We start from the raw sequence: 23283 nt of genomic DNA on the forward strand, positions 1-23283 counted from the left end.
AATCTGTTTTGACACCTTTTTTTTGGCGTGGCTGTTACTAGGAGCAGAGGTGGCGCAGTGGTTCGAATGCAGTAGTGCAACTACTTCTGCTGATTGTTGGCTGCCAGCAGTTCAGCAGTTCGAGTCTCACCGGCTCAGCCTCCTGAGGTTGGTAAAATTGAGCATCCAAACCAATAGATCAGGAGTGAACTGTGACAGATCGCTAGGCAAAAGAAGGGATTCTTTTGATGATGGTTAGTTTCCCTACAGGCAATAGTAAGAAACCATCAGCCTTGGCAGGAGTATTTAGAAGGAAAGAGGGAGCAGAGCTGGCGCAGTGGTTCGAATGCAGTATTGTGGTCTGACTCTGCCCACTGCCAGGAGTTCGATCCTGACCGGCTCAAGCCTTTCCATCCTTCCAAGATAGGTAAAAGGTGGACCCAGGTTGTTGTTGTTGGGGGGGGGGCAATATGCTGTCTATTGCTATTGCTATTAAGCAACGATAACAACGATGTCTCTCATTAGTGGTTAGAACGGTGATATCAATTCCACTAGTTCAGAACTATTCTTATATATTGAATAGCATGGATTGCTATCAAATATTGTCAACAGACGCGCAATGTCAGCAGGAGGAGTTGATAGAAGGGACAATCTCTCAAAGATCAATTCTTTTGTTAATCATCCTTTTGTTTGTAGTTTCATTTTAGTTAACCTTGATCCTTTGTGTCTTCAGGAAATATCCTGTAGGGCTGGGTTTGTTGTTTTTTTTTTAAACACATTTCCAGAAGTGATTTATAAGAAATTTCCCTATAGATTCTATCCTATAAATTCTAGATATTATTGTTTTTTATTATTGTTGTTTATTATATTTGGTGGCAGAGTCAGCTAGATATTCAGTCTGGGTTTGCCATTTTGTCCATCTATCGAGTTCTCCCCAAGGGCCTAGGATCTCCCTAAGAACAGGCAGATGTGGATGCTTATTATTATTGTTTTATTTATTTTTATCCCACCTTTATTGTTTTTCATAAATAATTCAAAGTGGCAAATACAGTATATCTAATACTCCTTCTTTCTCCTATTTTTCCCATAACAATGACACTGTGGGGTGAGTTGGGTTGACAGAGAATGACTGGCACAAAGTCACCCAGCTGCCTTTAATGTCTAAGGTGGAACTAGAATTCCCAGTCTCCTGGTGATTGGCTCCAAAGTCAACCAGCTAGCTTTCATGCCGAAGGCAGGACCATAATTCACAGTTTCCCAGTGATTGGCCCAAAGTCATCTAGTCAGCTTTCAGGCCTAAGGTGGAACTAGAATTCCCAGTCTCCTGGTGATTGGGCCAAAATCACCCAGCCGGCTTTCATGCCTAAGGTGGGACTAGAACTCCTAGTCTCCTGGTGATTGGCTCAAAGTCACCCAGCAGACTTTCATGCCTAAGGCAAGACTACAATTCACAGGCTCCTGGTGATTGGCCCCAAATCAACAATTCTGAATCTCTTTCTTGAATACTAGACAGATTCGGGAACTGTGTACACACAGTCTTAACCTCTTAAAGGAAAGAGGCAGCATATGTGATATAATAAATTATATTCAGGAGACAAGAGTATATGTAGATTCAATGGTTATGAATGGAAAAAAAAAGCTTAAACAAATGTCAGTGGCAAGGATCGAAACTTTATCATATTGGTTCCCTCTTACCCTTCTATTGACATGGTCCTCTGGATATTCACGGTGGGAGGCTGGGTTACAGAACTATGCCTGGAATGACTGCATGAAAAGGAAAAGGAAAAGGAAATGGAAAAGGAAAAAGGAAAAGGAAAAGGAATTAATAAAAATAGCAGGAGGTGGGGGTTTTTTGCTCATGGAGGTTCATGGTCTTATTGTGACCAAAGTGATTGGATCATCTAAAATAGCAGGTTGTAGATCCCATATGGATGCCCACGGAACAATTGTGCATCCAGTGAGATTGAAGAGGACAAAAAACATAAAATAGGGCAATGGCAGTTGAGGCTGATGCTCTGACGTAATGCAAGTCAAATAACTCTTTTTGGGAAATAGGATAATCATGTTTGATGTCTTGCCCATGAAAATGAATACCTCTGGCATTACTTTTCCACCTGGAATGTACAGAGATGTATTACCAAAAATGTCACTTTATGGAATAACCATCCATCTGTCCATCCATCCAGCTATTCACCAACTCATCCATCCATCCATCCATCCATCCATCCATCCATCCATCCATCCAAATCATCCATCTATCAAGTTATCCATCTGTTGCTTTATCTATCCATCCATCCACCTATCCATCCATCCACCATCCATCCATCCACCATCCATCCATCCACTTATCCATCCATCCATCCACCATCCATCCACTTATCCATCCATCCATCCACTTATCCATCCATCCATCCATCCAATTCATCCATCTATCAAGTTATCTATCTGTTGCTTTATCTATCCATCCATCCACCTATCCATCCATCCAGCTATCCATCCATGCATCTATCCATCCACCATCCATCCACTTATCCATCCATCCACTTATCCATCCATCCATCCACATCCATCCATCAATCAACATCCATCCACCCCTTCATCATCCATCCATCCATCCACCCATTCACTACTCACCCACCCACCCACCCATCCATCAACATCCATCCATCAACATCCATCCATCCATCCATCCATCCATCCATCCATCCATCCAATTCATCCATCTATCAAGTTATCCATCTGTTGCTTTATCTATCCATCCATCCACCTATCCATCCATCCATCCACCATCCATCCATCCACTTATCCATCCATCCATCCATCCATCAATCCATCCATCCATCCACCATCCATCCATCCACCCACATCCATCCATCCATCCATCCATCCTTCCATCCATCTATCGTTATCCATCTGTTGCTTTATCTATCCATCCATCCATCCACCTATCCATCCATCCACCATCCATCCATCCATCCATCTATCCATCCATCCATCCATCCACCATCCATCCATCCACCATCCATCCATCCACTTATCCATCCATCCATCCATCCATCCATCAATCCATCCATCCATCCACCATCCATCCATCCACATCCATCCATCCATCCATCCATCCACCTATCCATCCATCCACCATCCATCCATCCATCCATCCATCTATCCATCCATCCATCCATCCATCATCCATCCACATCCATCCATCAATCAACATCCATCCACCCCATCATCCATCCATCCATCCACCCATTCACCACTCACCCACCCACCCATCCATCAACATCCATCCATCAATATCCATCCATCCATCCATCCATCCATCCATCCATCCATCCATCCATGCTTTCTAAAGGAGTAAACAGCAATATTTTAGCTCATTCTAACTCTTAGCCAACATTCTGGCCAAACCTCTCCAGCCTGTAAATGTAGATGAATGGGAAACCACTAGTAGGGCTATAGACGAGACTGGGAAGAAGAACAAAACAGCCTAGAAGGAGTGCATGGTAAACCAGTTCCATATTGTTAACCAGAAAACTGGATTTGTCTACCCCGTACAATGATTCAGAATAGAGCTTTAATTGAGGGACATTTTACTTTATCCCTTAATTGTAGCAGCATTTCAAATATACAGTTATCCAGTGCCTAGAAATAAAACAGGCTTGCGGTGAAGATAACCCTGCAATTTTACCTTGATGGCATGTATTGATTTATGAATCTTGAATATTTTTAGAGCTTTTAACACTTGAGCTTTCTTTTTTATCAGATCACTCCAAAGTGCAGACTCAATATTATAACTACAAGATGAGAGGTATAATGCACAGTTACTCAGGTCCCGTTACACAATGGATCTGCTTGCTGAATGTATTCATTTTCCAAGTTCACACAATGCCTTTGAGCCATATATTGGCTATATAGGTTGGCTTTGTATAACATGCCAAGGCACACACAGATAGTCCTTGACTTACAACCACGTTCCCATTCTTAAGCAAAACAGTTAAGTGAGTTTTGCCCCATTTGACAACCTTTCGTGCCGTAGTCGTTAAGGTAGTCACACGGTTGTTAAGGGAACCTGGCTTCCCCCATTGACTATGGCTGTCAGAAGGTCGCAAAAGGGGATCACGTGACACACACTCCCCGGGACACCACAGCCGTCATAAGTACATGCCAGTTGCCGAGCCTCCAAATTTTGTTCACGTGACCTACGGGGAGGCTGCAATGGTTTTAAGTGTGAAACATGGTCATACGTTCAGTGACGTTGTGACTTCAAACGGTCGCTAAACAAACTGTGGTAAGTCAAGGACTCTCTGTACACACAAAACAATTAAGTTGAACACTCACTGAAGTGGGCATGAGCAAATGACTGAAACTTACCTGATGAAGCATGTTGTGTGAACTCCTGGGCTGCCTTTACTCATTATATTAGGCTAAAATGTGGGTGATTTCTTTGGAGCACTGTGTATTCTATCAGCCCAGGCAGCCTGGCTGGGTATGATTCAAGAAATATATGATCGCAGGACAATCAATTCAATAAATGTCAGGTATACAAATTACAAGGTGATGTGTTTGGGTGCAGATGGCTTTACATGACTTTTATGAGACTTCTGTGCTCTGCGAAAGGCTTTATTAGGAATTTATGTCTAAGACAGATTTCTGTGGATGAAGTGGGAAAAAATAACGTACAGCGGTACCTTGGTACTCAACTCCTTTGAAACTTATCAGATTTGGTATGCAACGCATTTTGAGGCGAAAATTTCGTCCCGGTACTCATCATTTGTTTAGTACTCAATGCACAAGTGAGAATTTGCCAGCGTCGGCTGCCTTGTGACTTAGTACATTATTCCTTATGGGGAAAAAAATATTTGGTGCTGATCATTTTCGGTATTCCTCACGTCTCCTGGAATCACTTAGGGATAAATACCGAGGTACCACTGCTAAAAATCAAACTGGACTTCTGGTGGCTACACGGAGATGCTTATATAACATAGAATAGAATAATAAGGCTGGAAGGGACTAGTGATGGGATTGATTTGTGCTTTCGATTGTAAGCCGCCCTGAGTCTTCGGAGAAGGGCAGGATATAAATGGGATTAAAAAAAAAATCTGGGAACAACCAGTTCACTTTGTGGATGCCGCTTCCAGAAGTCCATTCTGGGCCTGGGCAACAAAAAAATTAGCTACCAGTTCTGCCGAAGTGGTGCAAACTGGCTGAATCCCACCACTGGAAGGGACCTTGGAGGTCTTCTAGTCCAACCCCCTGCTCAAGCAGGAAACTCCATAGCATTCTGGACAAATGACCGTCCAGTCTATGCTTGAAAACCTCCAGTTGTGGCCACTATTGTCTTCTCCCACATTTTGTTTTAAACTTCCAGGTCTAATCTAGAGCCCTGAAATATACTAACGGTTTCCCATTCATGTGTTCACCAAGGCTGCTTCGCTTTTCAAATTCAACAACGTTCTACTCTTAGCAAAAAGTAAATTTGTGGACTTTTGAGGCCTTTTCAAAAATGTCAGAACCCCAGAAGCAAAAGCTCCTCTTAAACACTCCTTCAGTCACCGCATCTTTTTGCTGTAATCTCCCCCCTCCTTTTTTTGGCGTGGGGGGGTAGAGACGGAGAAGTGTCCAATGAAGTCAATAAACAAATAATCAGCCATATGGAACCTTGAAATATTGAAAGAACCTTTGGCTTTATATTTGAACTCCAAGCTTTTCCTATCTCGGGTGTAAAATATGCCAGTTGAAGTTGTTAGCCCATCCTTGGTTCCTCATTTTGTTAAAAAAATATTGCTAGTTATCTTTAGATCTTTGGAGGGGGGGGGGGAAAGCTTGCACACTGATAAAAAAATGTAAGGTGCCTTAAAGTGGGGAGCAATTATAATATACATCTCTGACAGAAAGCCCTGATGGACCAAATTAGGCTTAATCTACATATATGTAGATGGCATCACATCATGCCTAGGTTTACAGTTCCGTGCAGATTATTAGCATGCTAAAACACAGCTACCTATGAATATTAGGAAGGAACAGAAAACAAACAAACAACAGCCACCAGGAGAGAACAGAATACAAAGATGGTGAATGAACGAACGGAAAATTAGCATGAAATAATGGGTCAGAGGAAATTATAGCTCTTATTCAAAAAAAACCCCCCAAATTCTAACATAATTCTAGGCCAGGGGTAGGCAACCTCGACTCTTTTATGACTCATGGACTTCAACTCCCAGAATTCCTGAGTCAGCATAGCTGACTCAGGAATTCTGGGAGTTGAAGTCCTTGAGTCATAAAAGAGCCGAGGTTGCCTACCTCTATTCTAGGCTAAGGCTCTAATTTCACCTTAGCGCCCCGCCGGAGACGTGACTGCAACTGCTCTTGTGATTCGCTGCTTATTAAATTGCAGCAGAGAAGCTAAAACTCACACCTTTTCTTTAAGGCCTGGGGAGGGTAGTTTTGTGAAATTCGAAAACGCTTCCTTCCCAATGTGACTTAATAAGAATAACGGTGCCGCTGAGGTTAGAATCCCACGCGGCACGATGACACCCGCTCCGTGAATATAATAACCAGCTTTCTCTACGGGATGTTGGGAAAAGTGGTTTGCAAAAGTGTAAGACTATTAAAAAAAAAACAAGAAAAAAACCCCCCTGCTCTCTGAAACGCCAGCGGAGTGAATGGAATTGTAGAGATCACTGGAGATCGGAAGAGAGAGAGAGAGAGAGAGAGAGAGAGAGAGAGAGAGAAATAAACCAATGGTGAAGGAATCACATCCTGCTAGATTCGGTGTCGGTGGGAAACCGGTAGATAACTAGTGAACTGTGACAGATCACTAGGCCACAGGTCTGCAACCTGCGGCTCCAGAGCCACATGTGGCTCTTTCAGCCGTCTCCTGCGGCTCCCAGTCCTCTGCTATGTGTACTCCCCCCAAAAAAAAGTGGGACTAAAAAAGTTCAACCAATCAATTCAAATATGCAGGGTAGGTGCATATCTCGCCTTGGCTCCACTCTTCAGTCAAACTCTGTTCTGCGCATGTACGCATGTACGCGCATGCGGACACATTTTTTGCGGCTCCCAGTTTTTCCTTTTGTGAGGGAACCGGTTCCGAGTGGCTCTTCCACTGTTTCAGGTTGCTGACCCCTGCACTAGGTGAACGAAGGGATTCTTTTGATGATGGTTTGTTTCCGACAGGTAACGGTAAGAAACCATCAGCCTTGGGAGGAGCATTTACAAGGAAAGAGGGAGCGGAGCTGACCCACTGGTTCAAATGCAGCATTGTGGTCTGACTCTACCCACGGTAGAGAAGTCTAAGCGCTATTGCTATCCTTCTCTGAGTAAGCCTATCTCTAGGATTTTCCTATTAATGTATGATACACGGTCCAGGAAAGGAAAACTTACGTTTTCCTGCTATCAAGAAATAAGACCCCATTGTCATCTGTGCAATGTTGGGCTGGGGGCGATTAGGTTAGCCCCGTTGCACCAACAAAATGTGTAGTTGCAAGGATGCTGTTTTGAATTCTGCCCTAAACAATAGGTCCAAACTTCCGTGTCAGGTGTCACGAGTCCTGGTGGGGCTGCATCTCCTCCTTCTGTTAAATAATTTCCCTAGCTTGGTACCACAATCATCTGTTTTAGGCCTAACCACAACTGGAAAGTTCCTCCTTGATATTGATCTTGGGAGTTGTACAAGAAATGGAAAAAAAAAGAGAGAGAATATGGCTCAACTTAGATCTACCTTGGAAAACAGAATACCATAGTTGGAAGGGACCTTGGAGGTCATCTAGTCCAACCCCCTGCTCAAGCAGGAGACCCTATTACCATTTCAGATAAATGGTCGTCCAATCTCTTCATCAAAACCTTCAGTGATGGAGTACCCAGAACGTCTGGAGGCAAGCTGTTACACTGCTTCTATTGTCCAGCATCGTGGTCATTAGAGAAGAACGCATCATGGAAACCATGCTTGGATTGATCCACTAGTTTACTTTTTCTACCGTTCTCTACCGCTTGCTCCCAGCATAGGAGACCTCTCCCTCCCTCCCACCCTCTCTTTTCTCTTTCTCTCTCTCTCTCTCTCTCTCTGACAGTGAGTTGGGCAGCCATTTGGAACCTAAAACATAGAATAAGAGTTGGGAGGGACCTTGGGGGTCTTCAGGCAAACCTTTTAGAGACGGAGTGTCCCAAAACCACCCCTGCCCCCTCCACCTGCCCCCAGCCCACCCCCCCATGCCACCCTCCCACAGGGCTACCTACCACCTCAACAGCCCACCTCAGATCGTCCAGATAGGCCAGCAGCACCATGGTAGCCATGCCTTCTGCCCGGGCCCTATGGCATCAATGGGGTGCAACGGGGCGCAAGGGCGGAGTCTTGTCCCCGCTGCCCGGCTGCCGAGTGGGCCACGCTCGAGGCAACTCTCCTCTGGGGGGGGATACTGATGATGAGGGGGCTATAGGGGGAGGCGGGGCTGGGGCGATGGCACGCATGCCCACAGAGAGGGTTCTGAGTGCCACCTCTGGCACGCGTGCCATAGGTTCGCCACCACTGCCCTATACCATTTCAGACAAATGGCTGTCCAGTCTCTTTCTGAAAGCCTCTAGTGATGGGGCACCCACAACATCTGAAGGCAAGTCATTCTGCTGGTTGATTGCTCTCACAGTTAACTCTCACGGTCTCCTTAGTTCTACGTTGCTTCTCTCTTTGGTTAGAAGATACAACTTTTCTTAAGTAAAACTAAATACATCTACATTCATATTGAGGTAGTCTTCCATCTGCTACTTGCTTGGTGAAGCAATAACAGTCTAAAGCCATGATCTTAGAGACACATAAGAAGAGGGACCATTTGGGGGAGAACAAAGTTCTACCAAGATTCTCTCCCCCACTTTCTCTTTCAGGATTCTCTCTGCCACCGAATTACTTGCATCTTTAAAAAAAAGAATTGCCTTCCTTATTGCTCATTTCGCTTCCTTCCATCTTTCATTCGTGAACTCAGCACAGATGAACAATCTAAACCTAAGGGCACCATACTCTGCCTGAAAGGTTCACAACCAAACAACCCAGAGGTAGTTGAACCCGTAGAAGAGTCTACAAAAGGCCCAGCAGACACTGAAAAGTCCCTTAAATCGTGCACCTTTTGGAGGTGTCAACCCAGAGTTAGATATCCAATTCCATACAATACAACTTTCCACCTTCTGTAAGGTCCCACCCCAAAGGGTTCAGATGCCACCGTGGCTCCCGGATCTCCAGACCTAACTGTCTTGGTAGGAGAGACAATGTTTCTCTGGGTGCAATGTACAGCCTATCTTCTCTGCGCTTAAGTGACACCCATGCATTCTCGCGTGTGGAAAGGAGGAATAAGCACATGCAGTACCTGATGATTTCAGAGTCAGGGAGCAGGCCTATGTGGTAGTGGGGGTAGGGAGCGGAAAGGAGGAAGCTTTTGTCACACTCGACAGGGGAATAATGTCTAGGAGAAGGTGGCTTATCACAGAATTTGTTCACAGTGCTGTAAACGGGTTCTGGAGGCCTGGTGGTAACAGAGAGACGAAAAAGAAGAGATTAGGTTTCTTTCAACATGCACGACACCATCGATTGCACAGCGAACTGTATTCAGAGGCATGCAAAGGAGGCCGACAAGAAAAAGGGGTTAGATACACAGAACTCCTGAGAAGTGACGGCAATGCTAGTCACAACGATTGAGAGCGCAAAACGCACAGTACTGTACACGAGACAGCCAGAGGAAAGGAAACCGGTAACACAACCGTGGCAGAACATTCAGGTCTTAGCTTGTCAAGCTGGTCTCAAGAGCTTCCTTCTTACCTTCTGGAACTCAAGAGGAGAAGGTTTATTCCCCACCCCGAAATTCCTTTGCTTCACCAGTGCATTTAAACTGAAAAGTTAGACACAAAACTTTAGCAGCCAAGGAAGAAAATTAGGAACACACCATGAGGGTCAACGGTGCAGGTTGGCGCTGGGTCATCCCAATTTCGAAGGCTCTCGAGTGTACATTTATGGGTGATGCACTCACAAGTTGTGGCCAACTGACATAGGAATCCATTCTCTACGGTGGCTCATGGTTTTGAGAAGATTAAGGATACAGGAGGTCAAACAGATCCAGAGCTGGCCTGTCAGACAGTAGGCCAGGTCACTCAACGTTACACTTGTAGAAGCAATTCTTCTCTAGAAAAGGAACAGGCTACGGTAGAACCAGGACATTGTTTTCCAATATTTAGAATGGATAAGAATCGAAATGAACAACACAGAATGCCAATTCCTCTTCTGCGGGCAACAAAATTGAAATATTAGCAGATATTTAAACTATTGATCTTGGCTTTAGAGGGGACAAGGTGCTAACGTAGCATCGGAGAGCGTAATAGCAGATGGTGGCCATGAAGTAGCAGATGGTGGCCTTGGTGGAGCAGTGGGCTAATGCCTCCTTAAGTAACACCAGCTGCCTGCAATTAGTGCAGGTTCAAGTCCCACCAGGCTCAAGGTTGACTCAGCCTTCCATCCTTCCGAGGTAGGTAAAATGAGGACCCAGATTGTTGGGGGCAATAAGCTGACTTTGTAATAATGCCGCTTGGGGGGGTGTGTGAAAGCCCTAATAAGCAGGCATATACATAGAATGAAGGCTATTGCTAAGCACATTGGTTTGTGCTTCTTAGATTGTAAGCCACCCTGAGTCTTCAGAGAAGGGCAGGATATAAATGGGATTAAAAAAAAAAAGTACATGATGAAGACCAGAACATCTGTTACATTGGGCTATCAGCTCAAACATCAGGATAACTAGCCCCTCCAATCTAGCAACATGGAGTGGTTGTGGGTATTTGGACCATTCTGAACTGAACATTTTCCATTCTTTTATCGGGACTTGTATACAATTTGAGGGTCTTCCTGGACTTGCAGCTCCTGCTGGAAGAGAAAGTGGTGGCTGGCATAGGAAAGTGTTTGGATGGATTCGTTCTCCATCCATAAACTGTTTCTGGACTGGGAAGCCCTCCGAACAGCCACCGAGGTGCTTTGGTCACCTGAGACGTGGACTACCGCAATGTGTTCTAGGTGGGGCTGCCCCTGAAAACAGCTCAGAGGCTGCCGCTGGTCCAGAATGCAGAAGGGTGGTTGAACCTTTGCTTTTTTGAGCTAAACTGGTGATGATAGGCTTCCAGGTGCAATTCAAGGTCACCCCTGTACAGTTTTCCATGGCATAAGAACAGGCTAACCACTATCCCTCTGTTGTTGTTGTTGTTAGCTGCGAAGTCGTGTCCGACCCATCACGACCCCATGGACAACGTTCCTCCAGGCTTTCCTGTCCTCTACCATCTTCTGGAGTCCATTTAAGCTCACACCTACTGCTTCAGTGACTCCATCCAGCCACCTCATTCTCTGTCATCCCCTTCTTCTATTGCCCTCAATCCTTCCCAGCATTAGGCTCTTCTAGAGTGAGTCCTTCCTTCTCATTAGGTGGCCAAAGTATCCCTCTAGTGTCTGCCCATCCTAATTTATCTAATAGAGTTGGCATACTTTGCATTGAACGGACAGTGTCATCTGATGGGGTCTTCTCTGCCACAATGCTTGCCATCCCTCCAGCGATAAAAAAATAATAATTTGATTTATGGCAGTTGAAGACAAGTGCAGATACATCCCCCCCCTACACAGAGATTTCTGTGGCCCCTACCCTGATTTCATTTAAATGTCATTAAAAACCTACTCTCCCCCGCAGGCTATGGTAGGCGACACACTTGATGTGGGGATGTTTTATGCTAAAGGAGTCAGGTTTTTTTTTGTTGTTCCTGGATATTTGTCATTTTCCCCCTGTTTCGTATTGTCTCAAACTGTTTTTAGCAATATATACTGTCCAAAATTGGGTGGTCTTAGGAAATAGCTTAATAGCCGAAGTTTTCCATACAGCCATTCCTCAGCTTACGACCATCCGTTTAGTGATGGTTGAAAATTACAAAAGCATGACTCGTGACCGGTCCTAGCACTTACAATGGGTGGCGCACCTCCATGATTAGGTGATCAAAATTGGGGTGCTTGGCCACAGGTATGGATACACACTCTGTTGCAGGGGCCCGTGGCCATGTGATTGTCATTCGTGGCATTCCCAGCCGGCTTCCGATGAGCAAAGTTCACAGTGGAAGCCGGATTCACTTAACAACTGCATGATTCAGTTAACAACTGGGGTGATTTGTTCATCAACCCTGGCAAAAAGTTTGTAAAATCAGGCAGGAGTCGTAAAATCAGGCAAAACAACTGTCCTGCTCAGCAACGGAAATTCTGCTCCCGGTTAAGTTGTAAGTTGAGGACTACCTGTACCTCTTTGCTGCCCTCTTAATGGTTATTCCTATTTTCACAGCCCTGATGTGCTATTCTCAGTTAGTGGTGATTGGAATGACCTCTGTAAAGATCTCCTGTAGGCAATGCTATTCTAGGTCAGGGGGTCTTCAAACTGGGCCCTTTTATGGCTTGTGGACTGTGCGTGCCTGGCTGAGGAATTCTGGGAGTTGAAGTCCACAAGCCATAAAAGGGCCCAGTTTGAAGACCCCTGTTCTAGGTGGATGAAGGAGAATACTAGCACATGGCAACTTCGTAGACTCATAAAGCTAAAAAACCCACACACCAATGAAAAGTTAATGTAATAATTGATCATTATTCAAAAATTCTGGACATAATCTAGAGTAGGGGTCCCCAACCCATGGGCTGTAGACCCGTACAGGTTCACAGCCTGTGAGGAAACCAGGCCGGGCAAGCAGCAGGCGAGCGTGTGAAGCTTTACTTGCACACTCGTGGGATTAGGTTGCGTGCACGTACCCCTCCCCTCCTCGCTGGTGCTGCCGCTGCCCACTGCCACCGTGGCTATGGGTTCACAGACCCCAAAAGGTGGGGAACCGCTGGTCTAGAGTGACCTCACAGTTCTAGATCAGGAGCATTTCCACCTTTCACAATTACATTTCAGAATGAAGGTATTAAGGAAGGCAACCCTTCTGGCAGGAGAGTTTACAGCTGTCGTTTTTGTTCTATTCGTGTCAATCATTTAAACAGTCGTGGAGCACCTTCCATCCTTGCTAAACCCAGGGTGCAAAGAATAAAGACAGTCCTGTGTGAGCTAAAAGGGTCTAGGATGTTTAGGCATGGACCATTGGCCATGCTTTCTTCGGCCCCAGCCAATTTACAGCCAGTTTTCTCCTCCGCTGGCCCTCTCCCGGCCGTTCTCCAAAGCTAATGGGCCCCTGGCCCTCCACTCCTGGCCCTTCGCTGACTCCTCACAACCCATCGCCAGTTGCACACTGCTCCTGCAGCACCTTTGCTTCTGCCTGTCACCCGATTGGCCAAAGGCCCCGGTCAAATAGTGTCTGGGCGAATGGGCCAGGCCGAAGGGTGAGGGATGGAGGGCCACGGTCCCACTGGCCGTGGAGAATGACCAAGAGAGGGCTAGCGGAGAAGGAAATCTGGCTGTAAAATGGACTAAGGCAGGTGGCTGGGGGCAAAGGAGATGCGGTCAAGGGTCCGAGCCTAAACATCCCATTCCGGAACGAAAACAAGCAGGCAGAGCTGCACGCTAGACCTTGATAGTATAATATGGCAGCTAAGCCAGCATGCCAGTCTTAGTCAATCGTCGCACCAAGTCACCGTTTATGATTAGGGCTTCCTCACGCTGGCAACTGATGGCCTGTGCAGTCTCCTTGTTTTTCAGAAAGAGGTTTCAAAACCCAAGCAATGAATTCACATCTACAGTGGACTTGTATTCAGACAACCCAACTTTATGGGTTGGCGTTTATTGATAAAACTGAGCGATCCAAGGATACAGTGTGCCTAATGGCTGGAAGAACAGAGGTCTTATTTCTGGAGCACAACATATTATAAAAGCAAAATAACTGTCTAGGATGTCAAGAGAAAAAACAACAACCATAACCCCAATATCACCAAGCTATCTCTTGGTCCTTGAAGACTTCCTTTTCAGAGAAGTCTTCAATAACATGGAAACAAGCCACAAAATCTTAGCAACTGATGGATGGAAGGGACGCCCCGAGAAAACTTTCATTTTCCAAAGTTCAAAGCACTTCTGGGAATACAGGACTGAGAACAAACAACAGGGCCGATTTTCCCAAGAGCGTTTGGATAAGAAGTGCCAAAGATCTTTGGTCCAATGCATTTTAATTTTTCAAGCATGTTTTATAATTGATGGAGTCTAAGTTGTGTCTATCAGAAGAAAAGCTTGGAAGTCTTTAGAGCAGGGGTCTTCAAACTTGGCCCTTTTGTGATTTGTGGACTTCAACTCCCAGAATTCCTCAGCCAGCGTGCCTGGCTGAGGAATTCTGGGAGTTGAAGTCCACAAATCACAAAAGGGCCAAGTTTGAAGACCCCTGCTTTAGAGGATACTTGAACTGGGACTAACTTGACTAACTTCAGTAGCTTAACCTTTTCAACAGTTTGCAGTAATAATCATCAAAGGATAGACAGTTGTACTAGTTCATTTTAATCAGCCATCCAAACATCCATTCTATGTTGTTTAAATTCTTTTGAACTTCTGTTGAATGCTACTGTGACAAATTATGTCACAGCATGTAGATTTTTGAAAGGATTTCACTCTTATCTTCCCATTTTTTGTTATTCAACCTTCTTCCTTTTTTTGTTCTTCTTTTTTTTTTGCATACCAAACATATCCTTGGTGAATTTGAATTAATTTTCGCTCACGAATATAGGCCCACGTAAGATATTCCATTCTTGATTATCTATACAGATAGTCCTCAACTTACAACAATTTGTTTAGTGACTGGCCAAATTACAATGCTGCTGAAAAAAGTGACTTGTTTTTCACACTTAAAATCAATGGGGAAGCCAGATCTCCTTGGCAACCGTGTGACTAATTTAACAACTACAGTGGCTTACTTAACAGAGAGGAAAAAAACCCCTTAACAACTGTCTCACTTAGCAACAAAAAAATTGGAGCTCAATTTTTATTGTTAACTCGAGGACTGTCTGTGTTACAAGAATCTTGCCAGACTGTCTGCCTTCTCTTGCAAAATAGCAATAAAGACTTAAATGGTTTGACCTCAGATCTTTCCACCCCTGAATCAACTCTTAAGCTGGAATGTCCCTTCACTTGCCCATAGATTTCTACTAGTTACGTATATCTGGAAGCCAGTCCTATGAAGTCCGAAGATATATTTGTCTAGAATTGTAGCTTCCATCAAGAGGACATGTTCCATGTTTGTTTGTAAGGAACATGCATAGGTCTGCACAGTTATAGTAGATGATGGGGAATCTCCTAGCCATGCCCCCTAATTGATCTAGAGGTTTTTGTTGTTTTAAGAAAAGAGGTTCTTGAGTTAAGGTGGGTTACCTGGACTCCATAGATACTTCCATACCGATTGGCATCAGAATGGAAATTGTTTGCCCTCCCCATGGGTGTCGACCAGGGGGAGGAAGGGAAGTGGCCGAATAACCAAAGATGGATGGTCACATGGCAACACAAAATCCATCCCTTTGGTGCATGCATGCCTTGTGCCAACTCATGCCTACACAGGAAGCAGAGTTTGCATAGTGATGCCGATCAACAGAATAACAGGCCAACAGAGCTGGAAGGGACCTTGGAGGTCTTCTAGTCCAACCCCCTGCTCAAGTAGGAGAGCTTATACCATTTCAGACAAGTGACTGTCCGGTCTCTTCTTAAAAATCTCCAGCATCCACCATCTTCTGTAGGCAAGCCACCCCACTGATTAACTGTTCCAACTGTGAGGAAATGTATCCTTATTTCTAGGTTGGTCCTCTCTTTGTTAGTTGCCACCCATTGCCTCTCGTTCCATCTTCAGGTGCTTTGGAGAATAGGTTGACCCTCTCTTCTTTGGGGCAGTCCCTTAGATGTTGGAAGACTGCTATCAGGTCATCCCTTAGTCCTTCTTTTCATTAAAATGGACATACCCAATTCCTGCAACCTTTCTTCGTATGATTTAGCCCTAATCATCTTTGTTGCTCTTCTCTGCACTCTTTCTAGAGTCTCAACATCTTTTTTTTTTATATCGTGGTGACCAAAACTGGATGCGGTATTCCAAGTCTGGTCCTAGCAAGGCATTATAAAGTGGTACTAACACATTAAATGATCTTAGGACTGTGTTGGCTTTTTTTTTTTTTTTGGAGGCTGCAGGACATTGCTGGCTCACAAATTTTGTCACTGACGTCCGTGTCAGAGTCTGTAGATAAATTTGGTGGTCTCTCATGCAATTCCTAACCAGGCCTGGCCCTGCTTTGATTCTTAGTCCACACCCAAATTGCCAACTCCTTCTATTTAATGAGAGAATTTTCAACTTACACAGATTTTATTTTAGGGTAAACAGTATTGGGATATGCAAAATGATGTGGTTATATCTAAACATTGCACTCCCATCAGAGGTTTTATGGATTTAATCATTATGTTTTTGTGGTATCATCGAAGAGCAAAGTGCTGCTTAGCTGGTTTCATTAAAAATCTGAATTTAACTATGCTTGACGATTCCTGATGTGGTATAGTGAGCTTCGCAGCCAACTTCTTCAATAGAGCTGATTACATCGGTTAATTAGCCAGTAGTGTGCAGGATGTGTGCGAATCAATAATAATAATAATAATAATAATAATAATTCAAGATGTTAGTCACAACCATGTAAGCAAAACCTTTCTTGGGTGATGCCTGTATGTTAAAAAGGAGAGGGATTGCTATCCTGTGGTTGTAACTCCTATCTTGACTTTTTGACCTCTGCATGGAGGCCCCCGTGAACAGACTACGTTTATGGGATACCCTAAGCTACAAAACTCAGTTAGTTATCCGTATCTGGCATTGCATCCTCCATTATATATAGGTTTTTAAGCAAGCTTGATCTGGATCCGAATTGGCTTCCATTTTAGCTTTCCAGCAGTTGTATCTTACAGTACGGCTAAGCTTTGGTGGTCATTAGCTTCCTGGGTTCAAGGATTGTTTCATACTTGGATAATACAATAAGCCATAAAGTCTGGTCAACAAGCTGCAAAACGGCAGAAGGCCTTCGTAAAACAAAAAGGTAAGACCTCAGAAGGCCCAAATTCATTCATTGTGCATTTTAGCTCCCTGTAATACACTGGTGCAAAGATAGAGTTGTGCAGTCTGAAAAGGGGTGAAATCCAGAAATTATCGGGATCTGATAGGTGAGAATATTTGTGGCTCACAGTTCAAATGGTGCTCTTTCTGAGCGTGGTTGTTTTCTTGCAGACGTTTTATTATCCAAACTAGGTAACATTACCACAGATGCCGAAGCTGGCTCCTTGATGATGTTACCTAGTTTTGATAATGAAACTCTGCAAGAAAGAAACCATTTTACTCATTTTGTCGACCCTTTATAACACCAATTTCAAACAAAAACAACAACAACAACGAGTGAGTAAAACTAGTGAAAAAGTGAGTACCTCCGTCCAAAATCTAAGATTTTTTCCCCCCCTATATGAAGCAAAGGCTTATATTGAAAATGAAACATGGTCTTCATTTATTATAAAAAAAAATCTTTATAAAAAAAGATGGCAGTCTGGCATTTTTTGACGGCATTAAAACTTAGCTTTTTCAAATGCATGAGATTATTGATTTTTATTTTTTAAAAAACTTTTCAGCAGGGAGAAGACGGCTGTTACTTCTCGAAGCGTGCAAGCGAAAGAGAAGGAACACAGATTCTAATCTTGACATGGAGGTCTAAGCTCATGGCACTGCCCATCCCTCCAATGGATTGGATAAGATGAGACCCAGGTAAGAAAGTCGAAGCAAAATATTTGAGCATAATATTTCTGGTACGGAAAGAGCGGGGAGATCAGAGCTTGTATTTTTTTAGATCACTGGGCCGAGTGGCAAAATTGCAGATATGTCGAAACAAACCTTGATTATTACGGCCATAGATCCGCAGGAGGACGGTAGATATGACTAAATGCTTTGGAAAAGATAGCTAGTTAGTTACAGTGGGGCAAAAAAGCAGGGAAAAGAAGGTAAAACATGTTGGGGGAATTGTCGGCCGTTCTATGATTTGGTTACAATTTTCTCATTGTCCTAAAAAAGTAAAAGGTAAAGGTTCCCCCGCACATGCGTGCTAGTCGTTTCCGACTCTAGGGGCCAGTGCTCATCTCCATTTCAAAGCCGAAGAGCCAGCGCTTGTCCGAGGACATCTCCGTGGTCATGTGGCCGCCATGACTAGACGCCAAAGGCGCACGGAACGCTGTTACCTTCCCACCGTAGTGGTCCCTATTTTTCTACTTGCATTTTTACGTGCTTTCGAACTGCTACTTTGGCAGAAGCTGGGACGAGTGACAGGCGCTCACTCTGTTACGCGGCACTCGGGATTCGACCCGCCAAACTGCCGACCTTCTGATCGACAAGCTCAGCGTCCTAACCCACTGAGCCACCGCGTCCCTTACTCTCATTGTCCTATGAGATGACAAATATGCAGGGAACACCCCCCCACCTCCCCCCCAAAAAGAAAGGCATTAACAAAAACATTGCCAAAAAAGCATGAATGATCCCGTGTTATTTTATCCACCACCAAAGCACTTTCAAAGACCATACAGCTGCTCAATTCATTTATTTTATTGCGATTCACACAAGTACAAGGCATTTGTTACATTTCATGGTTAAAGAAATTACATAACAAATGCAACTCCCCCCCCCCCGGCGCCCACCCCACCCCCACCCCCTGCCCCATAGCATCTGAGGACGTTCTTCCCTTTTCGATTTATACACAGTTGTCTTTTAATGCCAAACATTTAATTTTACATTCTCAAGCACATCCTGAGACAAAAGTTTCACTTTTATTTCATACAAAAATTGTCCACACCGGTTGATCGGTCAACACAAATGCAAATGGCTGCTGGGTGTATCTCTTTTGCTACATATTTACATTAATTCAACCTCCCTATCTGAAAACTTTATTTGCAATTATACCACTTTCTGCAGACTCGACCTGCAAAGCACATTTGAACAAACTGCAAATCACCTACATTCCCAAACGACTTCAGTTTACGTATAGGCTAAGAGCTGTTATGAAGTGGTTATAAAAAATACAAACAAGGAAGTTTATGTTCACATGTTTAAGGACTAAAAATGAGTCTAGATGGCTTGCAGTAGGGGACAAAGGAGAATAAAGAAAAATAAATGAAACAAAGCAATTAAAGGCCAGTAAAGAGAACTCCTGTTATTTCCTTTGGAAAAAAAAAAATATCTTTCTTTGCACCAAAAATAAATCTCATCCATTAATAACATTTAATCTACTGGCTTGAATCCAATTCAGATGTACATGTACCATGGATGTCCATGAGTTTGTCCTTAGCATGAATAAAGTTAGATCCAATCCAATTCTAATTACAAAATTTGGAAGGATTATCAAAATACTATAGCTCAGGGGTCTTCAAACTTGGCCCTTTTATATGTGGATTTCAACTCTCAGAATTCCTCAGCCAGCATGGGGGAACTATGGCCCCTTCATGACTTGTGGACTTCAACTCCCAGAATTCCTCAGCCAGCATGGGGGAACTATGGCCCCTTCATGACTTGTGGACTTCAACTCCCAGAATTCCTCAGCCAGCATGGGGGAACTATGGCCCCCTTCATGACTTGTGGACTTCAACTCCCAGAATGGCTCAGCCAGCGTGCCTGGCTGAGGAATTCTGGGAGTTGAAGTCCACAAGTCATAAAAGGGTCAAGTTTGAAGACCCCTGCTATAGCTATTTAAGAACTTGGTCAAACGAAGAATTTTGGAAACAAGCAAATCTGTGCTAAATATGTTGCTTACTCTAATCTTTTTTAAAGAGTCAAATGGCAGATGGAATGATGCCACTTTCCCAAAGGGTTGTTCCCCATTTTGTTTTCCTATTTATCTGTTTAATTAATGTCATTTTATTGATTTTCCACGATTGCACTTTGGTCTAAAGTGTTCTCTCTCTCTCTCTCTTGTTACTTACATTAATCTTTTTATAATTTTTTTATTTTTGCTCATCTCCTATTTTCCAAGACACGAGGTGGTATTTAATTGGTCATTTTTGCTTGGGATTTTATTTTCTTCTGCTGAGGGTCTTCTCTGAAACAAGAACTTGGAATGTTATACACCCAGAGACCCAAAGATACATACACAGAGGCACCAACTTTTCTTTAAAACGAAATAAAAAAAAATCTTACCGATTTTCCACTTTGGAGTTTTTGCTAGTTTTAAGAAACTAACCAATAAAAGACATGCCTGGTTTAGGCATTGCATACAAAATTGTACATCATAATGTTTTACCGGTAAATGACTTTTTAAAGTTTTAATTGTAATGTAACGTGTGCGAACAACCGCCTTAAACCTAATGTAAACTGCTTTAAACTAGATTGTAAAAAATTCAATTTTTGTCTGGAACACCTTATCCAATTCAGTTTTCTTAAGCCATTAACTTTCACAGTTTTAATTCTAAATTAACTTCTGTGTGGACCTCACCCCATATTTAAGAAGTTTCTAAGGTGCCTATTGTCCCGATCACATTTTTTTTTCATTTTGCTCATTCAAATTTGTAATTTTCTGACGAATAAATATAAATAAAATGAATAAATGTTGCTAACACAAAATTTTAAAAAAACAACACCATCACAACATATAGAAATAGTAGAAAACCAAACAGCCGTGGTACATAAAACCCTCTCTAACACATAATAGGATCTAGTTTCAACAAGGGCCAAAAAGCAATTAATGCATCTGAAAACTATACCCAGTTATTGCCGTTGAATTACCAAATGATAGACAATATGAATGGAAGGTCAATAACCTTCTTCTGGCTTCCCCAAAAATGCAGATGGCTCATTGCAAAAAAATTAAATATGTGTCGTGCGCCAGGGAAATCAGAAGATCCAGGCGGTTCAAATGTCTATAAAGATTGATTGCAAGCTTAAGCTCTCTATAAAAATCTGATCTACTAACAGTCAAAGCAAATTGGCGGTAGATAAGAATCACAGGAATTCAAGGTGGGCTGGATTTAGATCCCTTGTGGTCACCAAAGGACTCAAGACTGATGACACATTTGACCTCTCCCTCCCAAGCTCAGCCAGGTCACCTCCTACAATATGTTATGTTAGGGTTAGGTTAACCCTTCATCTGACCCAGGAAGTCTTATATTATTGATGAAGGAAACAAAGATATCAGGCAAAATATCTCCCCCAAATTTGGAATAATTTGTCAACTGTCTCAGAGAAGCCTTGGTAGTGGTGGCCACTTAAATAAGGACCCAGAAAAGGTATATATTAAAAAAAATAAGTATGTGGATAGATTTAGGTTCAATGCATCGTCCCCTCAAGCATCTCTTTGGGTAGCGACAGAAGTTTTAATTACTAACTAATGAAATGGAAGAGCAACAAAGCAAGAGATTAAATGAAACATCCAAATGATTCATGCTGAAAGGACAAGTTAAGATCTGGTATTTTGGCACTAAAGTGTAGCAAACCCTGTCTTTTATGGATAAGCTACCTATATAGCCTGCATTAGGCCGTAGCTTCTTTTAACCATGATTTGAATAGACCACAGAGCCAAACCCAGGATTACAAACTGAAAATCAGGGATTACGAAGGCAAAGTTCACCAATGTGTAAAATCAAATCCAAGCAATTTTATTTAGGTAAGAATAATATGTGAAGCCAGACTACATTTCAGCAGAGGAGGTAACCTGGAACAGAGTTTATTAAATTGTGGTTAATCAAAGAAAAAGGCCATTTAGATATTCACAATCAATCTAGATGGTTCATGCCCATCTGAAGTGCTTATATATTCTTCAATCCTCATTTAGAGCCATCCAAGATACTAATTATCATCATCTGTTTAACTGGCTTTGTGATGTTTTTGATAATTCTGCCCCAGGCTCTCTGCTTTAAGCTGCCTTAAGGCTCTTGTGATGGAAACTTGGAGGAATAATATTAGCAATAGTAAAGCAATAATTATAATAATACTAATAATAATGCAACTATGCCTGGGGCTGCAAAAAACTAAATAACCACCAGAGGGCAGTGGGACAGAATTAAAGAGTTCTCCATCTCATCACTGCCATCTAGTTGGAGTTCATATATGGTAGCTCTGAATAATAACAATAAGGACAATAATGACAATAATAATAATATCATGCTCAGATCATTATACAGAGAATAAAAATAAAGCATTAAGAAAATAGAGGAGGTACAGAAAAATGTAATCTATGGCTTTACCACTGAGAAACTAAAAAGGGGAGCTCTAGCCCAAGGGTGTCAAACTTCTGCCCCACGGCTCTGACGCATCACGCGGAAGCCGCCTCCACTCCATTGCCGGCAATGGTAAAAAGGTCCCGCTACGTTGCACGACGTCACGTGACGTCGCAGGTTTGACATGTCTGCTTCCCCATTAACCATCCAGCAATGTGGCCGGTCTGAAATTTCCATTATTCATGGCTAAAATGCGCATGTGTCTTTTCTTTTCCCTCATCGGTTGCATTTGCTTCCTCTTTGGCTTCCTCAAAACCCCATCCGGCATTTGCGATAGATATGGCTCAATGCATGTCAGCTAATCCATATTCATTCCAAATATCTGAGAGGATCTCAATCTTTGCCCCGAAATAAGACTCCTTATGAAGGCCAACGTAGAAATCCGATTATACAATTTAGGCAAAACAAACCAGGAGATGGCTGTTCTTGGTAAAGAAACAATTCCCAGGGTTTTTTTTTTACTTGAGGAGACCCTTCGTGCTTTCACGTCTTCTTTATTTATTTTATTTTATTCCCATTTATATCCCGCCCTTCTCCGAAGACTCAGGGCGGCTTACAATCTAAGAAGCACAAATCAATGTGCTTAGCAATAGCCTTCATTCTATGTATATGCCTGCTTATTAGGGCTTTCGCCCCCCCCCCCAAGCGGCATTATCAGCTTATTGCCCGCAACAATCTGGGTCCTCATTTTACCTACCTCGGAAGGATGGAAGGCTGAGTCAACCTTGAGCCTGGTGGGACTCGAACCTGCAGCTGGTGTTACTTAAGGAGGCATTAGCCCACTGCTCCACCAAGGCTCTTTATGTAGTCGTAACGTCACCAAACCTGAGTTGGAAGGAGTTAAATCCTCAAGGCTGTAGCCCACATTAAAATATATTGCTTCTAGGTGTTTTTTTATTTTTTTAAGGAACCTTCAATGCAGAGTGATAGCTTTGATCAGGGAAGGCATCCTTAACTTGCTAAGTCTGTAGATTCTGATCTGATTCTTTAGAGATCCTTCTCTATGATTGCTAAGGAGGATCTGCGAGTCCGGCAGGAATCCTGGTGGCGCAGTGGTGAAACTGCAGTTCTGCAGGCAAACTCTGCCACA

General features: G+C 43.2%; 1 protein-coding gene across 1 annotated transcript in view; it reads right to left on the reverse strand.

Annotated features, from left to right (window-relative positions):
- The window catches only part of DLG2 (discs large MAGUK scaffold protein 2), a gene marked incomplete at both ends in the record, with an annotated part of 1055326 nt that overhangs the window by 180162 nt on the left and 851881 nt on the right, over positions 1-23283 (reverse strand). Inside the window, 2 exons of the mRNA XM_083362102.1 lie at positions 1675-1743; positions 9333-9488. Of these exons, the coding sequence (XP_083218228.1) occupies positions 1675-1743; positions 9333-9488 (225 nt within the window). The remainder of the gene's footprint in view (positions 1-1674; positions 1744-9332; positions 9489-23283) is intronic.

The sequence above is a fragment of the Vipera ursinii genome (genome assembly GCF_947247035.1).
Source record: "Vipera ursinii genome assembly, chromosome: 4".
NCBI lineage: Eukaryota > Metazoa > Chordata > Lepidosauria > Squamata > Viperidae > Vipera > Vipera ursinii.